Raw genomic sequence first — 18,399 nt, forward strand, 5'->3', positions numbered from 1 at the left:
ATATTAATATATAGGGCAACAGGAGCCTCTATTAATATATAGGGGAACAGGGGGGCTCTATTAATATATAGGGGAACAAGAGCCTATATATATATATATATATATATATATATATATATATATATATATATATATATATATATGGTGTAACAGGGGGCTCTATTAATATATAAGGGTAACAGGAGGGCTCAATTACCTTAAAGGGGAACAGGAGCCTCTATTAATATATGGGGGAACAAGGGGCTCTATTAATATATAGGGGAACAGTGGGGCTCTATTACTTTATAGGGGAACAAGGGGGCTCAATTAATATATAGGGGAACAAGGGAGCTCAATAACTTTATACGGGAACAAGGGGGCTCTATTACTTTATAGGAGAACAAGGGGGCTCTATTACTTTATAGGAGAACAAGGGGGCTCTATTACTTTATAGGAGAACAAGGGGGCTCTATTACTTTAAAGGGGAAAGGGAGCCTCTTAATATATACGGGAACAAGGGGGCTCTATTACTTTATAGGAGAACAAGGGGGTTCTATTACTTTATAGGGGTACAAGGGGCTCTATTACTTTATAGGGGTACAAGGGGCTTTATTTCTTTATAGGGGAACAAGGAGCCTCTATTACTATATAGGTGAACAAGGTGGCACTATAAATATATAGGGGAAACGGGGGTGCTCTATTACTTTATAGGAGAACAAGGGGGCTCTTAATATATAGGGGAACAGAGGGGCTCTAATAATATATAGGGGAACAGGGGTCTCTATTAATATATAGGGGAACAGGGGGTCTCTATTAATATATAGGGGAACAGGGGGCTCTATTAATATATAGGGGAACAGGGGGCTCTATTAATATATAGTGGAACAGGGGGGCTCTATTAATATATAGGTGAACGGGGGGCTCTATTAATATATAGGGGAACAGGGGGGCTCAATTACTTTATAGGGGAACAAGGGGGCTCAATTACTTTATAGGGGAACAAGGGGGCTCTCTTAATATATAGGGGAACAAAGGGGCTTTATTACTATATAGGGGAACAAGGGGGCTGTATTAACATACAGGGGAAACGGGGGCACTCTATTACTTTATAGGGGAACAGGGGGCTCTAATAATATATATAGGGGAACAGGGGGGCTTTATTAATATATAGGGAAACAGGAGCCTCTATTAATATATAGGGGAACAAGGGGGTTCTATTAATTTATAGGGGTACAAGAGGGCTCTATTACTTTATAGGGGAACAAGGCGGCTTTATTAATATATAGGGGAACAAGGGGGCTCTATTAATATATCGGGGAACAAGGGGGCTCTATTAATATATATGGGAACAGGAGCCTACATTAATATATAGGGGTACAGGGGGCTCTATTAATATATAGGGGAACAGGAGCCTATATTAATATATGGGGGAACAGGGGGGCTCAATTACTTTATAGGGGAACAGGGGCCTCTATTAATATATAGGGGAACAGGCGGGCTCAATTACTTTATAGGGTAACAGGAGCCCCTATTAATATATAGGGGAACAATGGGGCTCAATTACTTTATAGAGGTACAAGGGGGCTCAATTACTTTATAGGGGAACAAGGAGGCTCTATTACTTTATAGGAGAACAAGGAGGCTCTATTACTTTATAGGGGAACAGGAGCATCTATTAATATATAGGGGAACAAGGGGGTTCTATTACTTTATAGGGGTACAAGGGGGCTCTATTACTTTATAGGGGAACAAGGGGGCTCAATTACTTTATAGGGGAACAAGGGGGCTCAATTACTTTATAGGGGAACAAGGGGGCTCAATTACTTTATAGGGGAACAAAGGGGCTCTATTAATATATAGGGGAACAAGGGGGCTTTATAACTTTATAGGGGAACAAGGAGCCTCTATTAATATATAGGGGAACAGGGGGCTCTATTACTATATAGGGGAACAAGGGGGCTCTATTAATATATAGGGGAACAAGGGGGCTCTATTACTATATAGGTGAACAAGGTGGCACTATAAATATATAGGGGAAACGGGGTGCTCTATTACTTTATAGGAGAACAAGGGGGCTCTATTAATATATAGGGGAACAGACGGGCTCTATTAACCTATAGGGGAACAGGGGTCTCTATTAACCTATAGGGGAACAGGGGGTCTCTATTAACATATAGGGGAACAGGGGTCTCTATTAATATATAGGGGAACAGGGGTCTCTATTAACATATAGGGGAACAGGGGGGCTATATTAATATATAGGGGAACAGGGGGGCTTTATTAATATATAGAAGAACAGGGGCCCTTCACAGATATAGACGAAATTAAAATAGATACCTTTTATTGATAACTTGTTTAAAATTAGGGCCACATAAATCATATAACAAACACTAACATACGTGGACTAACAACATGAATCGTACTGTGTGACTCAGTGACCGGATGGAGTAAGGGTCTAAGTTCCCCCCTAGGTATCCAGTCAGGTTAACCCCTATTAACAGAATTAGGGGACTGGGTCACTGGTTTATAGCGGTATGTCACAATAAGAAGGTTCCCAATCTAGCGTGGCTGGTTCCCAGCCGGAAACCCCTTGACCGTTATTATCGCTATTTTCAATAAGGATCATATGGTTGATCAAAAGATCTATGTTACACCATACTAGATACGTCGTCACTTGTGGTACGTATATTTTGACGTTAATGATGTAAACGATATTCCGTGTTTTACAGTTAATAAAACTTCTGTTGGAATAGATTCTGTTGGTACTGGCGCTTGTAAACGTCTTGCTTTTCAATATAAAGGTGCACGCCTCGCAATCATGGCAGGGAAATGTCCCACATGGTTTTAGGCTACCCAACCAGTTTTCCTTTGAACAAGGGGTTAAATGGCTCTTGACAAGGTGATCCCTAAGGTTATGACCCCTCCGGAATGTAATCATCGGGTATGTTGGTATAATGTCTCTTAGGTCAGGGTCATTGGAGAGAATGGTCCAGTAGTGTTCCAGGATATGGCGAACCTCTCTCGTTCCTGTATCGAAGGTCCCGATGATCCTTGAGGATCTCAAGTTGTTACGTTGTCTAGGGACTAAGAGATCGCATCTCGGCTGTAGTTCTGCATGTTTCAGTGCGTCTTCAATTATATCGCATGGGTAATCTCTTTCCAAGAAACGTTGCTTCAAACTTTCGCTCTCTCTCTGGAAATCTTGTTCCCTCGAGCAGTTCCGTTTGACTCTAAGGAACTGCCCTTTTGGGATTCCTTTCTTTAAGGTAAAGGGGTGGTAACTATCCCATTTAAGGAGACTATTTGTCGCCGTTGCTTTACGATGCAGTGTCGATGTAATTGATCCATCGATATTTTTCTGAATCGATAAATCAAGAAAGGTGATTGATTCGCAATTGATTTCCGAGGTGAGTTTAAGATTTAAGTTATTGGTATTGAGTGTTTCTACGAATCTATGGAAGGATACCTCAGAACCTCTCCAGAAGACCAAAATATCGTCAATAAAACGCAACCAGAGGGTGATGTTTTCAGCCCATTCTTCATTTGGGTATATGTACTTTTCCTCCCACCAGCCCAGGTAGAGATTGGCATACGATGGGGCACAAGATGTCCCCATCGCAGTCCCCCTGAGCTGGTGGAAGTACTGGGTATCGAACAGAAAAAAATTGTGGGTCAAAATAAATGATAGAAAATTCAGAACGCACTGGTTATGTTGCAGAAACTGTGTCCCTCTTTGTTCCAGAAAGAACCGTGTGGCCATTAGACCTCCCTCATGGGGGATGGAACTGTACAAAGATTCCACATCCAATGTGGCGAGGAGAGTATCGGAGTCGACAGAAATCCCATCAATGATTCTGAGAACATCCATGGTATCACAATGGGCCTACCACGCAGGGGATTTGTCCCTTTGTGGACCTTAGGTAAGGCGTAGAACGTGGCCACAGTTGGATGTGTTGGATTCATATATATGAATTCATTCCTATCGATGCATTCTGTCTCTCGGGCCTTATAGAGGAGTTCCTTTAGTTCCCTCTGGAAGTGTGATGTTGGGTCCGTGGTGAGGACTTTGTATGTGGCAGGATCATCAAGCAGATGATGACACATCTGCTTATAATCATCCCTATTCATAACAACGACATTCCCCCCCTTGTCCGCTGATTTAATTATTAGATCTTCATTTGCTTTGAGTCTTTGTAATGCTATACTCTCCCCTTGCGATAAGTTGGGGCGTTTTTTATGGGGCTTGATGATCTTCAGGTCCGCCGTGAATGGCCACGGAAGTGATCACGCACTCTTGGAGTAATTATTCCGTTGCTCCAAACTGATGTACGTCTAAGTGACCACTATAGTGACCATTCGTAATACGTACACTAAATACTTGAGCAGTCACTCGCTGTGTGAAATCAATACACAACTTTGAAGTAGTACGTTTATAAGTGCCGAAACATTGCAAGCCATCTGAGTAGTCACCTATCTGCTGAGGAATTATCTCAAGACATGAAAAGAATGCTTGAGTGAGCACTGAGTGACTACCCAGCTATTGACGTTGGAACACCTATATTAATATCTGAGCTATCATCCACTGAGGGGTTTAATTCCCCCATCATTAACGTCAAAATATACGTACCACAAGTGACGACGTATCTAGTATGGTGTAACATAGATCTTTTGATCAACCATATGATCCTTATTGAAAATAGCGATAATAACGGTCAAGGGGTTTCCGGCTGGGAACCAGCCACGCTAGATTGGGAACCTTCTTATTGTGACATACCGCTATAAACCAGTGACCCAGTCCCCTAATTCTGTTAATAGGGGTTAACCTGACTGGATACCTAGGGGGGAACTTAGACCCTTACTCCATCCGGTCACTGAGTCACACAGTACGATTCATGTTGTTAGTCCACGTATGTTAGTGTTTGTTATATGATTTATGTGGCCCTAATTTTAAACAAGTTATCAATAAAAGGTATCTATTTTAATTTCGTCTATATCTGTGAAGGGCATTTCTAAGGCTATATAGATTCGGAATACCACTGTGATTTTTGATAGAAGAACAGGGGGGCTCAATTACTTTATAGGGGAACAAGGGGGCTCAATTACTTTATAGGGGAACAAGGGGGCTCAATTACTTTATAGGGGAACAAGGGGGCACAATTACTTTATAGGGGAACAAGGGGGCTCTATTAATATATAGGGGGACAAGGGGGCTCTATTACTTTATAGGGGAACAAGGGGCTCTATTAATATATAGGGGAACAAGGGTACTCAATTACTTTATAGGAGAACAAGGGGGCTCAATTACTTTATAGGGGAACAAGGGGGCTCAATTAATATATAAGGGAACAAGGGGGCTCGATTACTTTATAGGTGAACAGGAGCCTCTATTAATATATAGGGGAACAGGGGGGGGGTTCAATATATAGGGGAACAAGGGGGCTCAATTACTTTATAGGGGAACAAGGGGGCTCTATTACTTTTTCGGAGAACAAGGGGGCTCTATTACTTTATAGGGGAACAGGAGCCTCTATTAATATATAGGGGAACAAGGGGGTTCTATTACTTTATAGGGGTACAAGGGGGCTCTATTACTTTATAGGGGAACAAGGGGGCTCTATTAATATATAGCGGAACAAGGGGGCTCAATTACTTTAAAGGAGAACAAGGGGGCTCTATTAATATATAGGGGAACAAGGGGGCTCAATTACTTTATAGGGGAACAAGGGGGCTCTATTAATATATAGGGGAACAAGGGGCTCTATTAGTATATAGGGGAACAAGGGGCTCTATTAATATATAGGGGAACAAGGGGGCTCTATTAATATATAGGGGAACAAGGGGGCTCTATTACTTTATAGGTCGAACAGGAGCCTCTATTAATATATAGGGGAACAGGAGCCTCTATTAATGTATAGGGGAACAAGGGGGTTCTATTACTTTATAGGGGTACAAGGGGGCTCTATTACTTTATAGGGGAACAAGGCGGCTTTATTACTTTATAGAGGAACAAGGAACTATTCATATATAGGGGAACAGGGGGCTCTTATAATATATAGGGGAAATGGGGGGCTCAATTACTTTATAGGGGAACAAGGGGGCTCTATTATTATATAGGGGAACAAGGGGGCTCTAATAATATATAGGGGAACAAGGGGGCTCTATTAATATATAGGGGAACGAGGGGGCTCTATTAATATATAGGGGAGCAAGGGGCTCTATTAATATATTGGGGAACTGGGGGGCTCTATTAATATATAGGGGAGCAGGGGGCTCTATTAATATATAGGGGAGCAGGGGGGCTCTATTAATATATAGGGGAACAGCGGAGCTTTATTAATATATAGGGAAACAGGGGGGCTCTATACTTTATAGGGGAGCAGGGGGGCTCAATTACTTTAAAGGGGAACAAGGGGTCTCAATTACTTTATAGGGGAACAAGGGGGCTCTAGTAATATATAGGGGAACAAGGGGGCTCTATTAATATATGGGGGAACAGGGGGCTCTTAATATATAGGGGAACAAGGAGCCTCTATTAATATATATAGGGGAACACGGTGCTCTATTAATAGATAGAGGAACAGGGGGCTCTATTAATATATAGGGGGACAGGGGGGCTCTATTACTTTAAAAGGGTTGTCAGAATTAATTAAAAAAAAATGAAACCTCCTGCTCCCCATGTATAGACATAATACTAGTATACTCTCCTCTTCGGCTCCCTACAACTCCAGTGCCAAATTTTCAGGGCTCTACTATGATGCTGTGTGGACAGCCTGCAGCAGCATATGTATGGGACATCACAGGCTGCTGCAGTCAATCGCTGACCCCTGTGATTGGCTGTAGCAGCGTCTGATGTCCCATGAACAGGCTGACTGTTAACACAGACCCAACGCGGAGGACAGACTGCAGCACTGAAGGTGCGGAGAGCTGGAGAGGAGTTTAAAAATATGTAACTCAGAGGCACAAACCACAGAATGTTTACTTTGTGAGCATTGGGGGTAGTATTACTTTTCTGGGGCACAAAGTGGTCATTATTACTTTGTGGAGGTAACAGAGGGGAACTATTACAGCATTGAGCAGTATTACATTGTACAGCCCAAGAGAGAATTTTTACTGTGGGCGACACTGTGAGGGGCACGGTGGGAGCGCAGGATGGGTAGAGTGTGTAGAGGTGAGTCGCAGCTTTAAGAAATCTTTATAGCTGTTGCGGCGGTTCTGGGATTGCTGCCATGCTGATAGTCTGGTGCAGGTTTTGCAGGTGTTCTCCATCTTCTGGCCCTAGTGGGTGTGGTATTAGATGAGACATGCTTAGCGACACCTTTGGCTAATTGTCAGGCTATTTAGTCTGGCTGAGGCTGGACAGAATTGCCGTTGAATCTTCGGTCTAGCTCTGACTGTGGTCTCAGTCAGAGCTCTCTTCTGGATCGTTTATTTGCCTGCTGCATCTAAGCTAAGTTAGTGTTTATTTTGTATTTGTGTTGTTTGTTTCCTCTGTGCCACGTAGGGTTAACTAAAGGCCGAGGTACAAGGTCAGGTACGCCCTTGTCAGGGCAAATTGCCTGCGTTTAGGCAGGTCCCTGTCCCTGAGGTTATTTAGATAGTGAAAGAGTCCCCATATTTTGGTTTGTTTTTGTTGTTACACAACTTGCGCACATTTGTGTGAGATCGACAGGTTATGGATCCAACACGTCCTGGGTGGACGTGACAACAGCCACATGGAGAAGAAAATGGAAAGTGAACACCACCAATCGAAGAAGAGATCGCCTGTGATCAATAAAGGCAATTGCCTTGTAATCACTATCAGGCCTTAGTCAGACGTGCGTTTTTTTGCGCGATTTGCGCATGTGTCTGGCGATTTTTTTTTTTTTTAAAACCATTGCTTTGCAATGGTATCAGACACATGAGCGCTTTTTATAAATTATAGAACAGAAATCGCAGATCGCACCTATCTGCGATTCCTGTTCTCTTCTCTATATGCACTCAATGCGCTCAATTCATGAATGGGTGTGAGTGAGTCCTGCCTCTGATTGGCTCAGGCTGAGCCAATCAGGGGGCAGGTCTGACTCACACCCTCTTCACACCCACTGCAGGCCGGAGCTCTGAACTCCGGCTGCCGGGACAAGGTGAGTATATATATTTTTTTTATTTTAACACTTTTCTGGATGAATTGCAGGGAAGGGCTTATATATTTAAGCCCTTCCCGACAATTCATCCCACACTCGCCCGCAGCGCATTGCTTTCAATGGGGCCGGCTGTATTGCCGGCTCCATTGAATGCAATGCGCTGGACAGCTCCGGCCCGTTTCTAATGAAACGCGGCTAGGAGCAGATTTTTTGGCGATTTTCGGGCACCGGTCACGCGATTTGCGGATGCGCATCATTCATGCGATCCGCAAATCGCGCGAAAAAACGCCCGTCTGACTAAGGCCTCACTATGTATCTGACTATTATATGGTAACCGCATTATGTAGAGGTTACTGGAACCTGGATATAAGTTGTTGTATTATAAAGGTTCTCTTATAGATATGCTGTCTGATTATATATATTGGTTGGGGTGGACCAGAGCTAAGCAGCTACGTGGTGGCGGGTGTTGTTGGTGGGAGACAGTAGGTGGGCCCATGAGCCTGCAGCTACACCGTGCCCAAGCTATTTGTATATTTACACACACATTACTATCTATATACATTATACATTCCACATATAGCATGCTTTGTATAGATTCATCTTCACTTCATAATGGGTAAACAGGAAAGTAAGAGAAGTTTGTAAATATCTGTACTTATAGTTTTGCTGAAATTATGAGCATTAAAACAGTCTTATGAACGCAAAAAGCTCCTTTCTGCGCAGGCTGGACTATAAGTATGGCGCACAGAGTCCGGCGAGCCACCGGAGAGAAGGATGGATGTAGCACATCTACACAGGAACATTTGTGGGAGACCCGCTTACATAAGCTAATATCTACAGCACAGAAGGAGATCCAACTGCCGCTCAGCAATATTCAGATGAAGGGGATATAAATCCTTACTCTGCCATGCAGTTTTTCATTCAGCTTCCGTTCGTGATGTTCACTCCTCTTCACTTTCAACCACTGCACCAATGGTTTAATAGTTAAGCCCTGTTTGCAATTGATAAAGATCATTAAATTAAGGCGTCTTGTATTCAAGAGTGAGAAAAATATACAACAATCGCTGTGACAAAAATCAGATAATTTGAGAAATGAGGATTTACTAAAATGCGTATTATGTGAGCAGCAGCTACCAGTGGCTGGTCCTCCCAGAACAGACGGGCGGTGAGGAAATAACTGGTGAATGGTATAATCTGGTTCATGGTGACCCGACCGCTACGCCTACTGCCCCCATGCAGTTGTTATTCTGAAACTCACTTTGAAGTCTGATTCAGGATGGAGCTCCGAGTCACAGAGGTGGCCGGGCCAGCCCCTGCCCCGCAGCATGTTGACAGCTCTCTGCCTCTTTGTCCGTAGGAGAGAACAACTACATGAGGATAATAGACTTACCTGTCCCGGGTTCATGTTGCCTCTAGTTCGGGCCGCATGAACCTGGTGATGGGTTCCCTATAACTTCTATGTAGGTTGTATACTCTAGATATAGATGGTGCAACAATACTGGAAAAGATGATCATAACTCAGGTTGCAGACTGACAGATCTGCAGACATTGTGATAACGATCTCTGCCTCTCCTGCTGTTATGGCATGTAGGTTTGTGTCTGTGCGTGCACACATTACACATACATACATACATACATACATACATTACAGCAGGATTTGGCCAGAATGTTTCTAAAAATGCATGATCGTCCTAGGAGAACAGAGGGGCGGGCATTCACATACTGCCTCTTGCTGATTGGACCAGAAACAGTGCAATGCAGCATTGAAAGTAAGGGCAAGGAAGTCATGACAGTGAACTACTGGGCACATGGTAGACTTGCTATACACCCTCTACCGAAAATTGGATTGCAAACAACAGAACAACAGAAAAATACGGAACACCAACTGAAAATCAGAACTTACAGACATGAAAGAAAGTACAAAGCAGCAGCAAATCTGGAGCATGGAACTTGGTGTATTTTTAAAAATAAGTTGAAAATTTTTAAGGGGTTATCTGGGACTTAAAGGGACTGTTTAGGAATTCAAACAAATCCACCATCCAGGCAGCCTATGAGAAAGCATCTTAGAATGGGCAAATGCATCTCTAGATTGGATGGGTAAGTGGGCGAGGTTAGGGCTAAAGGTGGGGGGAGAGCTTAAAGCCAGACTATTCAATTCCGTTAAGCTAATGGTAAGCTTGACAGGAATGCTCAGTGTGACATTAGACTTCACTCCACTTGTGGCCCCGCCCCTCCACAGGTTTAGAGATGCACTCCTCCAACCTAGGACAGCTTTCTCAGACTGCATGGAAAATGTCAAATAAAAAACATGTGAATGTCCCCCAGAGGTCTTATATGACATCATGGGGGACATATAGAAAAAAACATAATTACATACACAAGTAAAAGAAAATTCCAGAATAAAACAACAATCCATACATAAGAAAGAAAATAACCCCAAACCGATGCCGACCTAAAATGTCGCTATAAGCGCCCTGTAATCCAAAACCATAATATTATATATCAAAACATCCAAAACAAAATAAGGAACCCGTTCCCGTACTTTATTTTAGTCTAAATATACTAATTTAAAAAAAATAACCAGAAATATTTTTTTTAAAAATTTCTTAGCTTTTTACCCCCAATAAAACTGGAAAACGGAAAAAAAGTCAGTAAAAAAAAGAATCGCCCTATATGTCACGGAAAAAAAATAGGGCAGTAAAACCGCCACATGGGTAAAAACTCTAAAAAGTGTCTGGTCCTTAAGGGGTTAAATATTGCTGACCTATCCGTAGCATAGGTCATGAATATCAGATTGTGGAGGTATGACTGCCAGCACCTCTGCTGATTAGCTCTGATAGTTGGATGAATGCCACTGCCTCTTCAGCTTCTGATGTCAAGGATATTGGCAATATGGCCTTTCTGCAGCTCGGTGCCAATCAAGTGCTTGGGACTGAGCTGCAATACCAGGCACTGCAGCTATGTAATGTATGTTGTTGTGCCTGGTATACAATGTGTCTGCAGCACTCCTTGAAGCAGCTTATTGGTTGGAGTAGGTGCAAGTCAGACCCCCACCAAGATATTCTGTATACACTTCATTTTTATCTGGATTTTGGCCTAAAAATAAAAGGTATGCAAAAACTGCAACAAATGTGTCATATCGACCTTACTATACATACTTGTCTGACTGACATCCTAAAACAAGGCTGTTGCATTCCTACTGCCGAGGATGCACGTGGGCTGTGATCTGGGTTCTTCTGCATCCGTGTAGGAGTATCTAAAGCACAAGACACATCTGTAGCTCTACAGCTGTTCCTTGGAGAAGGCCCGAGCTCGGCTGTTCTGTTCACCTGGCAGAATTTATGACATTGCTTTTAAAACTAGCAGCCCACCTGCTGTCCTCCTTAGCGTCATTTTTGATCTAGGAGACCCTATTTAGGCCTTCTTTTGTTTTCAGTGACACCCCTGTGCTATGATTGACCCCCACACCAATGTACACTATTTTTTAGCAATTTTTGGGAGGAACACAGTGTTCTGTTGGTGTCTGTATTCCTATACAATTTGTTGGGCTTTGACTGCATTGGGGATTTTCTGGAGGGCAAATTAGTAAACCCGATTTTTACTCCCACTGACTTTCATGGTATTCACGATGATTTTGGCACAAGTGGGCCACTATTTGCTCATCACTAGAAATGACAATTAGACAATATTTTTCACAGCTCTCAAAATAGCCGATTCAAAATTCAATACTTAAAGAGGTTGTCCCACTTTTAACTATTGATGACCCATCCTCAGAATAGGTAATCAGTATCACATTGGTGGGGATCAGCTGATCCCTGGGCTGGTCACTGTCGGTACGGAGCTGTCTTTGTGCTGAAAGTGGAGGATCGGTCATGAATAGTAGAAAGTTGGAGAAGCCCTTTAAATACAAAGCAGAGCAGCTATGTGCAGTACAGACTGAGAGAGAAGGAGAGGAAAGAAAGTCTGGAAACGTTGTTGTCTCAGCAACATACCTGAAATATGACTGTAAAGTATACAACAATTATAGTGGTGCTGACAAACAGGTTCTTGGCCTTGACTCTTCTACCATCTAGTAGAGCAACTAAAGCAAATGCAACAGCCCCTCTCAGCCCGCCGTAGGACATGACGACTTGATCTATGATTTCCAGCTGTACCATTCTGTAGCGGTTTAAAATCCATGTTTGGACAATCACACCTGAGAAAGAGAAAACAGTTCAGTCCTACAGAATAAACATAATGTATGCTGGAATGACATTATGTAACACTCTTCTGCTTGAACGCTCGCTGCCCGCTTCATGTAGTTGTGTAACAGCATTGAATGGCTTTTGTACAATCATCAACTCTTTACAGACTTCTACAGATCAACAGCCATAAGAATGATTAGGGCAGAGGCTGTTCATGCCGCCACCGTCCATGAAAGTCAACGCTAGAAGAGTCTAGAGGCTTTACAAGTCACATTAGTAACTGTTAAAAGTGTAACTAAACTTCCCGATGACTTTTCAGAATAGGCTGTCATGTGTGCATGTGCGGGGAGGGGGGGGGGGGGGGGGGCGACAATTCTGGTCCTTATAGGACTTGCATCCTGCATTGTTGGCCTTTTTTGTCTTCTGTAGGCTTAAAGGGGTTGTCCGACGGCAGCAAGTGGAGTTCAGCACTTCTGCATGGACATATTAATGCACTTTGTAATATACATCGTGCATTAATTATGAGCCATACAGAAGTTATTCACTTACCTTCCCTGCGCTGGCGTCCCCGTCTCCATGGCTCCGTCTAACTTCAGCGTCTAATTGCCCGATTAGACGCGCTTGCGCAGAAGGGTCTTCTGCCTTCGGCTCGGCAGCAGCGGCGTTCTGGCTCCGCCCCCTTCTACGCATCATCGCGTAGCTCCGCCCCATCACATGTGCCGATTCCAGCCAATCAGGAGGCTGGAATTGGCAATGGACCGCACAGAGCCCACGGTGCACCATAGGAGAAGACCCGCGGTGCATCGTGGGTGAAGATCCATTCCGGCGGTGAAGGAAGAAGGAAGACGTCGCAGAGCGGTGATTCGGGTAAGTAATAAATTTTTTTTTTTTTAACACATCCTTTGGGGTTGTCCTGGGCCGAACAGGGGGCCTATGGAAAAAAAAAACCATTTCGGCGCGAGACAACCCCTTTAACTGCTGATAGTCAGTTTTTGGCTGAGGGGGTGACAGCTAGCTGCTATGATGTAAGCCTATGCTTCCTTAGGGGGGCAGGATCTCTAGTCAGTACAAGAGAATATAGTCGTGTGCAGCGGAGAGCCGCAGTACTGCTGCAGTACTTCCCGTTCGCTGCTGTCAGGGACCGCTCTGTCTTTAATGATTGCAGACATGATGCGCGTTGCTCCAGTCACAGTCCTGAATAACGTGGCCCGTGGCTGTTGCAGATCTCAGTCCTCTAGCCCAGTGTTCCCCACCTCCAGTCCTCAGGGACCACTAACAGGTCATGCTTCCAGGATTTCCTCAGCATTGCACAGGTGATGTAATTATTGTCGGTGCCTCAGACATTGCCACAGGTGATCTTACCATAGGATATCCTGAAAACATGACCTGTTGGTGGTCCCTGAGGACTGGAGTTGGGGACCCCTGCTCTAGCCAAGCTGTATGCTGCACCCTTCCATTGGTCGTCTGGGCATGACACTATACCAGTGTTCCCCAACTCCAGTCCTCAGGGACCGCCAACAGGTCATGTTTTCAGGTTTTCCTCAGTATTGCACAGGTGATGTAATTATTGTCGGTGCCTCAGACATTGCCACAGGTGTTCTTACTATAGGAGAGCCTGAAAACATGACCTGTTGGTGGTCCCTGAGGACTGGAGTTGGGGACCCCTGCACTATACTACACTTCTTTGTAGGGGAATATGCACCTAGCATCAGTGCGTCCAGGACCATAACCCGTTGGGGTTTCTGTATCACACTCTTCTTACTCCTTTCACACACTGACTCTCTGACTCCACCAAGCACAGCCCATCCATGCTCACGTGTAACAGGGCATGTATTATCTGCTGTGTGGAGGTTGTCTGCGAGCATTGGGCCTGAATTTGTGCATTTGACTCTGTGAGGGGGAGGGGCAAGATGCAGAGATTTTCTGTGTAACCCTGGACCTGCATTCCAGAAGGGAGCAGAGTGTAGCTAAAGTGTGGTGGCTGCGGCGAGGGCGGCTAAAGTGTGGTGGCTGCGGCGAGGGCGGCTAAAGTGTGGTGGCTGCGGCGAGGGCGGCTAAAGTGTGGTGGCTGCGGCGAGGGCGGCTAAAGTGCGGTGCGTGCGGCGAGGGCGGCTAGAGTGCGGTGCGTGCGGCGAGGGCGGCTAGAGTGGGGTGCGTGCGGCGAGGGCGGCTAGAGTGGGGTGCGTGCGGCGAGGGCGGCTAGAGTGGGGTGCGTGCGGCGAGGGCGGCTAGAGTGGGGTGCGTGCGGCGAGGGCGGCTAGAGTGGGGTGCGTGCGGCGAGGGCGGCTAAAGTGGGGTGCGTGCGGCGAGGGCGGCTAAAGTGGGGTGCGTGCGGCGAGGGCGGCTAAAGTGGGGTGCGTGCGGCGAGGGCGGCTAAAGTGGGGTGCGTGCGGCGAGGGCGGCTAAAGTGGGGTGCGTGCGGCGAGGGCGGCTAAAGTGGGGTGCGTGCGGCGAGGGCGGCTAAAGTGCGGTGCGTGCGGCGAGGGCGGCTAAAGTGCGGTGCGTGCGGCGAGGGCGGCTAAAGTGCGATGCGTGCCGCGAGGGCGGCTAAAGTGCGGTGCGTGCCGCGAGGGCGGCTAAAGTGCGGTGCGTGCGGCGAGGGCGGCTAAAGTGCGGTGCGTGCGGCGAGGGCGGCTAAAGTGCGGTGCGTGCGGCGAGGGCGGCTAAAGTGCGGCGCGTGCGGCTAGAGTGCGGCGCGTGCGGCGCGTGCGGCTAGAGTGCGGTGCGTGCGGCGCGTGCGGCTAGAGTGCGGTGCGTGCGGCGAGGGCGGCTAGAGTGCGGTGCGTGCGGCGAGGGCGGCTAGAGTGCGGCGAGGGCGGCTAGAGTGCGGCGAGGGCGGCTAGAGTGCGGCTAGAGTGCGGTGCGTGCGGCTAGAGTGCGGTGCGTGCGGCGAGGGCGGCTAGAGTGCGGCGAGGGCGGCTAGAGTGCGGCGCGTGCGGCGAGGGCGGCTAGAGTGCGGCGCGTGCGGGCGAGGGCGGCTAGAGTGGGGCGCGTGCGGCGAGGGCGGCTAGAGTGGGGCGCGTGCGGCGAGGGCGGCTAGAGTGGGGCGCGTGCGGCGAGGGCGGCTAGAGTGCGGCGAGGGCGGCTAGAGTGGGGCGCGTGCGGCGAGGGCGGCTAGAGTGGGGCGCGTGCGGCGAGGGCGGCTAGAGTGGGGCGCGTGCGGCGAGGGCGGCTAGAGTGGGGCGCGTGCGGCGAGGGCGGCTAGAGTGGGGCGCGTGCGGCGAGGGCGGCTAGAGTGGGGCGCGTGCGGCGAGGGCGGCTAGAGTGGGGCGCGTGCGGCGAGGGCGGCTAGAGTGGGGCGCGTGCGGCGAGGGCGGCTAGAGTGGGGCGCGTGCGGCGAGGGCGGCTAGAGTGGGGCGCGTGCGGCGAGGGCGGCTAGAGTGGGGCGCGTGCGGCGAGGGCGGCTAGAGTGGGGCGCGTGCGGCGAGGGCGGCTAGAGTGGGGCGCGTGCGGCGAGGGCGGCTAGAGTGGGGCGCGAGCGGCGAGGGCGGCTAGAGTGGGGCGCGAGCGGCGAGGGCGGCTAGAGTGGGGCGCGAGCGGCGAGGGCGGCTAAAGTGGGGCGCGAGCGGCGAGGGCGGCTAGAGTGGGGCGCGTGCGGCGAGGGCGGCTAGAGTGCGGCGCGTGCGGCGAGGGCGGCTAGAGTGCGGCGAGGGCGGCTAGAGTGCGGCGCGTGCGGCGAGGGCGGCTAGAGTGCGGTGCGTGCGGCGAGGGCGGCTAGAGTGCGGTGCGTGCGGCGAGGGCGGCTAGAGTGCGGTGCGTGCGGCGAGGGCGGCTAGAGTGCGGTGCGTGCGGCGAGGGCGGCTAGAGTGCGGCGAGGGCGGCTAGAGTGGGGTGCGTGCGGCGAGGGCGGCTAGAGTGGGGTGCGTGCGGCGAGGGCGGCTAGAGTGGGGTGCGTGCGGCGAGGGCGGCTAGAGTGGGGTGCGTGCGGCGAGGGCGGCTAGAGTGGGGTGCGTGCGGCGAGGGCGGCTAGAGTGGGGTGGGTGCGTGCGGCGAGGGCGGCTAGAGTGGGGTGCGTGCGGCGAGGGCGGCTAGAGTGGGGTGCGTGCGGCGAGGGCGGCTAGAGTGGGGTGCGTGCGGCGAGGGCGGCTAGAGTGGGGTGCGTGCGGCGAGGGCGGCTAGAGTGGGGTGCGTGCGGCGAGGGCGGCTAAAGTGGGGTACGTGCGGCGAGGGCGGCTAAAGTGTAGTGTGTGCTGTGAGGTTGTGAGCAGCATGCTGCTGCACAGGATACAGCAACGCTGCAGTGAGCCCTATGGGTGAGTGTGGGATGATTGCAAAGCCCCATGGGCTGAAGTTGATTGATGAAACATCTGCATGATTAGGAGATCGCTGCACCCCGTGTCCTCACACTTCTGCTCTACGAGTTGATTAACACTGAGTTGGATGATCTTCACAAATAAGGTCGGACCGTGAAGAACTGATGCAATAACTGACTGTTCGCCTATTATCCTCCCAGAGAAGGGAGAAAGGGCTTCTGAACTTCGGCGACCCGGTAATAGGACTTTACTGATCGTTGGCCTGTATACGTCCTTGACCTCCATTGTGCTCCTTGCACTGCTAAAATAAGGTTGTTTTCAGCATGGAAGGTTTCTGATGCCTGTCAGTTACTCACGGCATATAAGACCGGCCGCGTTGCCCCGTGCTAATTTCAGAGCCACAGCCCAAACCAGATTTATTGTGGCCCGAGCCAGGACACGAACGCCTCATAACACTATTACCCAACAAAGCTGCCCCAACAGCGTGACTCCTTGTTGGGCAGAGACCGGTATGCAGACTGGCACTGTAGTATCTCAATCTTCTTCCGCAGCCCAGAGATGCCCCAGACCGATCTTCTGCATCATGCTAAACTTGCATTCCGGTTGCAATGTTGGTCGGTTCTATCTGTCATCAGGTTGCCCACCAATCATGGCACCCGGGGATGTGTTTCCCCAGCACCACACTGAACAGGCCTATAAGACAGACAGCAGCACTGGAAACCCAAAATATAAGGATGCTCAAGAAAGTCTTCCCATTATAAATACAAGCAGCCCGGGGGATGCCCTCCGCAGAACCTTAAAGGGGTTGTCTCACGCCGAAACGTTTTTTTTTTTATTCAATAGGCCCCCCGTTCGGCGCGAGACAAACCCAAGGGATGGGTTAAAAAAAAAAAAAGTTTATTACTTTCCCAAATCCCTGCACTGCGGCGACTTCTTTCTTCCTTTACCAAGATGGCCGCCGGGATCTTCACCCATGATGCACCGCGGGTCTTCTCCCATGGTGCACCGTGGGCTCTGTGCGGTCCATTGCCAATTCCAGCCTCCTGATTGGCTGGAATCGGCACACGTGACGGGGCGGAGCTACGAGGACCAGCTCTCCGGCATGAGCGGCCCCATTCACCACGGAGAAGACCGCACTGCGCAAGCGCGTCTAAAAACGCCAGAAGACAGCGAATTTAGACGGATCCATGGCGACGGGGACGCCAGCAACGGAGCAGGTAAGTGAATAACTTCTGTATGGCTCATAATTAATGCACGATGTATATTACAAAGTGCATTAATATGTCCATACAGAAGTGCTGAACCCCACTTGATTTCACGAGACAACCCCTTTAATTCACACCCAGATCATACAGAGCTTTTCTCAAGCAGTCAGACTGTGCACACGGAGTGACATTTAAAGGCATGCCTCAACGGACCCACATCAGCATGCCAAGAGATCACATGCATTTTTAGCAGACCTACATGCAGGTCAGGGAGGTGCTGGAAATTTGGGAATGTTTTCATCGTAGCTACTCAAAGTGTGCCATTCTGTTCAAATGATATTACCAATATGGGCACTCAGATGAGAACACATAGAAACAAATGCCAAACTAGAACAGGGCTGTGCAAAGGCTGCCCGAGCGTAGGCAGGCCAATGTGAGGGAGACCACGGGTAAACAAGATGGATGTCATAGGTGGCGCTGCAATCTCTCTCAACAATGGTGGCAAAGGGCCTGGCCCAGTTGTACGCCGTGGCACAGGGTTACCTAACAGTAGCAATTATCAAACAGTGGTTAGTCACATGTCAAGTGTTTTTATTAGGAAGCTAAAGACTAGAATGAGGGGGCTCAATCTGAGATTAGTTGGGGGAAAATCAGAAGC

General features: G+C 48.3%; 1 protein-coding gene across 1 annotated transcript in view; it reads right to left on the reverse strand.

The window, feature by feature from the left end:
* Positions 1-18,399, reverse strand: part of SLC9A3 (solute carrier family 9 member A3) — a 285,255-nt gene that overhangs the window by 83,615 nt on the left and 183,241 nt on the right. The window contains exons 8-9 of the mRNA XM_066579077.1: positions 12,092-12,294; positions 9,001-9,090 (exon numbers count right to left, since the gene is read on the reverse strand). Of these exons, the coding sequence (XP_066435174.1) occupies positions 9,001-9,090; positions 12,092-12,294 (293 nt within the window). The remainder of the gene's footprint in view (positions 1-9,000; positions 9,091-12,091; positions 12,295-18,399) is intronic.

This window comes from Eleutherodactylus coqui, chromosome 9 (assembly GCF_035609145.1).
Source record: "Eleutherodactylus coqui strain aEleCoq1 chromosome 9, aEleCoq1.hap1, whole genome shotgun sequence".
NCBI classification, from domain to species: domain Eukaryota; kingdom Metazoa; phylum Chordata; class Amphibia; order Anura; family Eleutherodactylidae; genus Eleutherodactylus; species Eleutherodactylus coqui.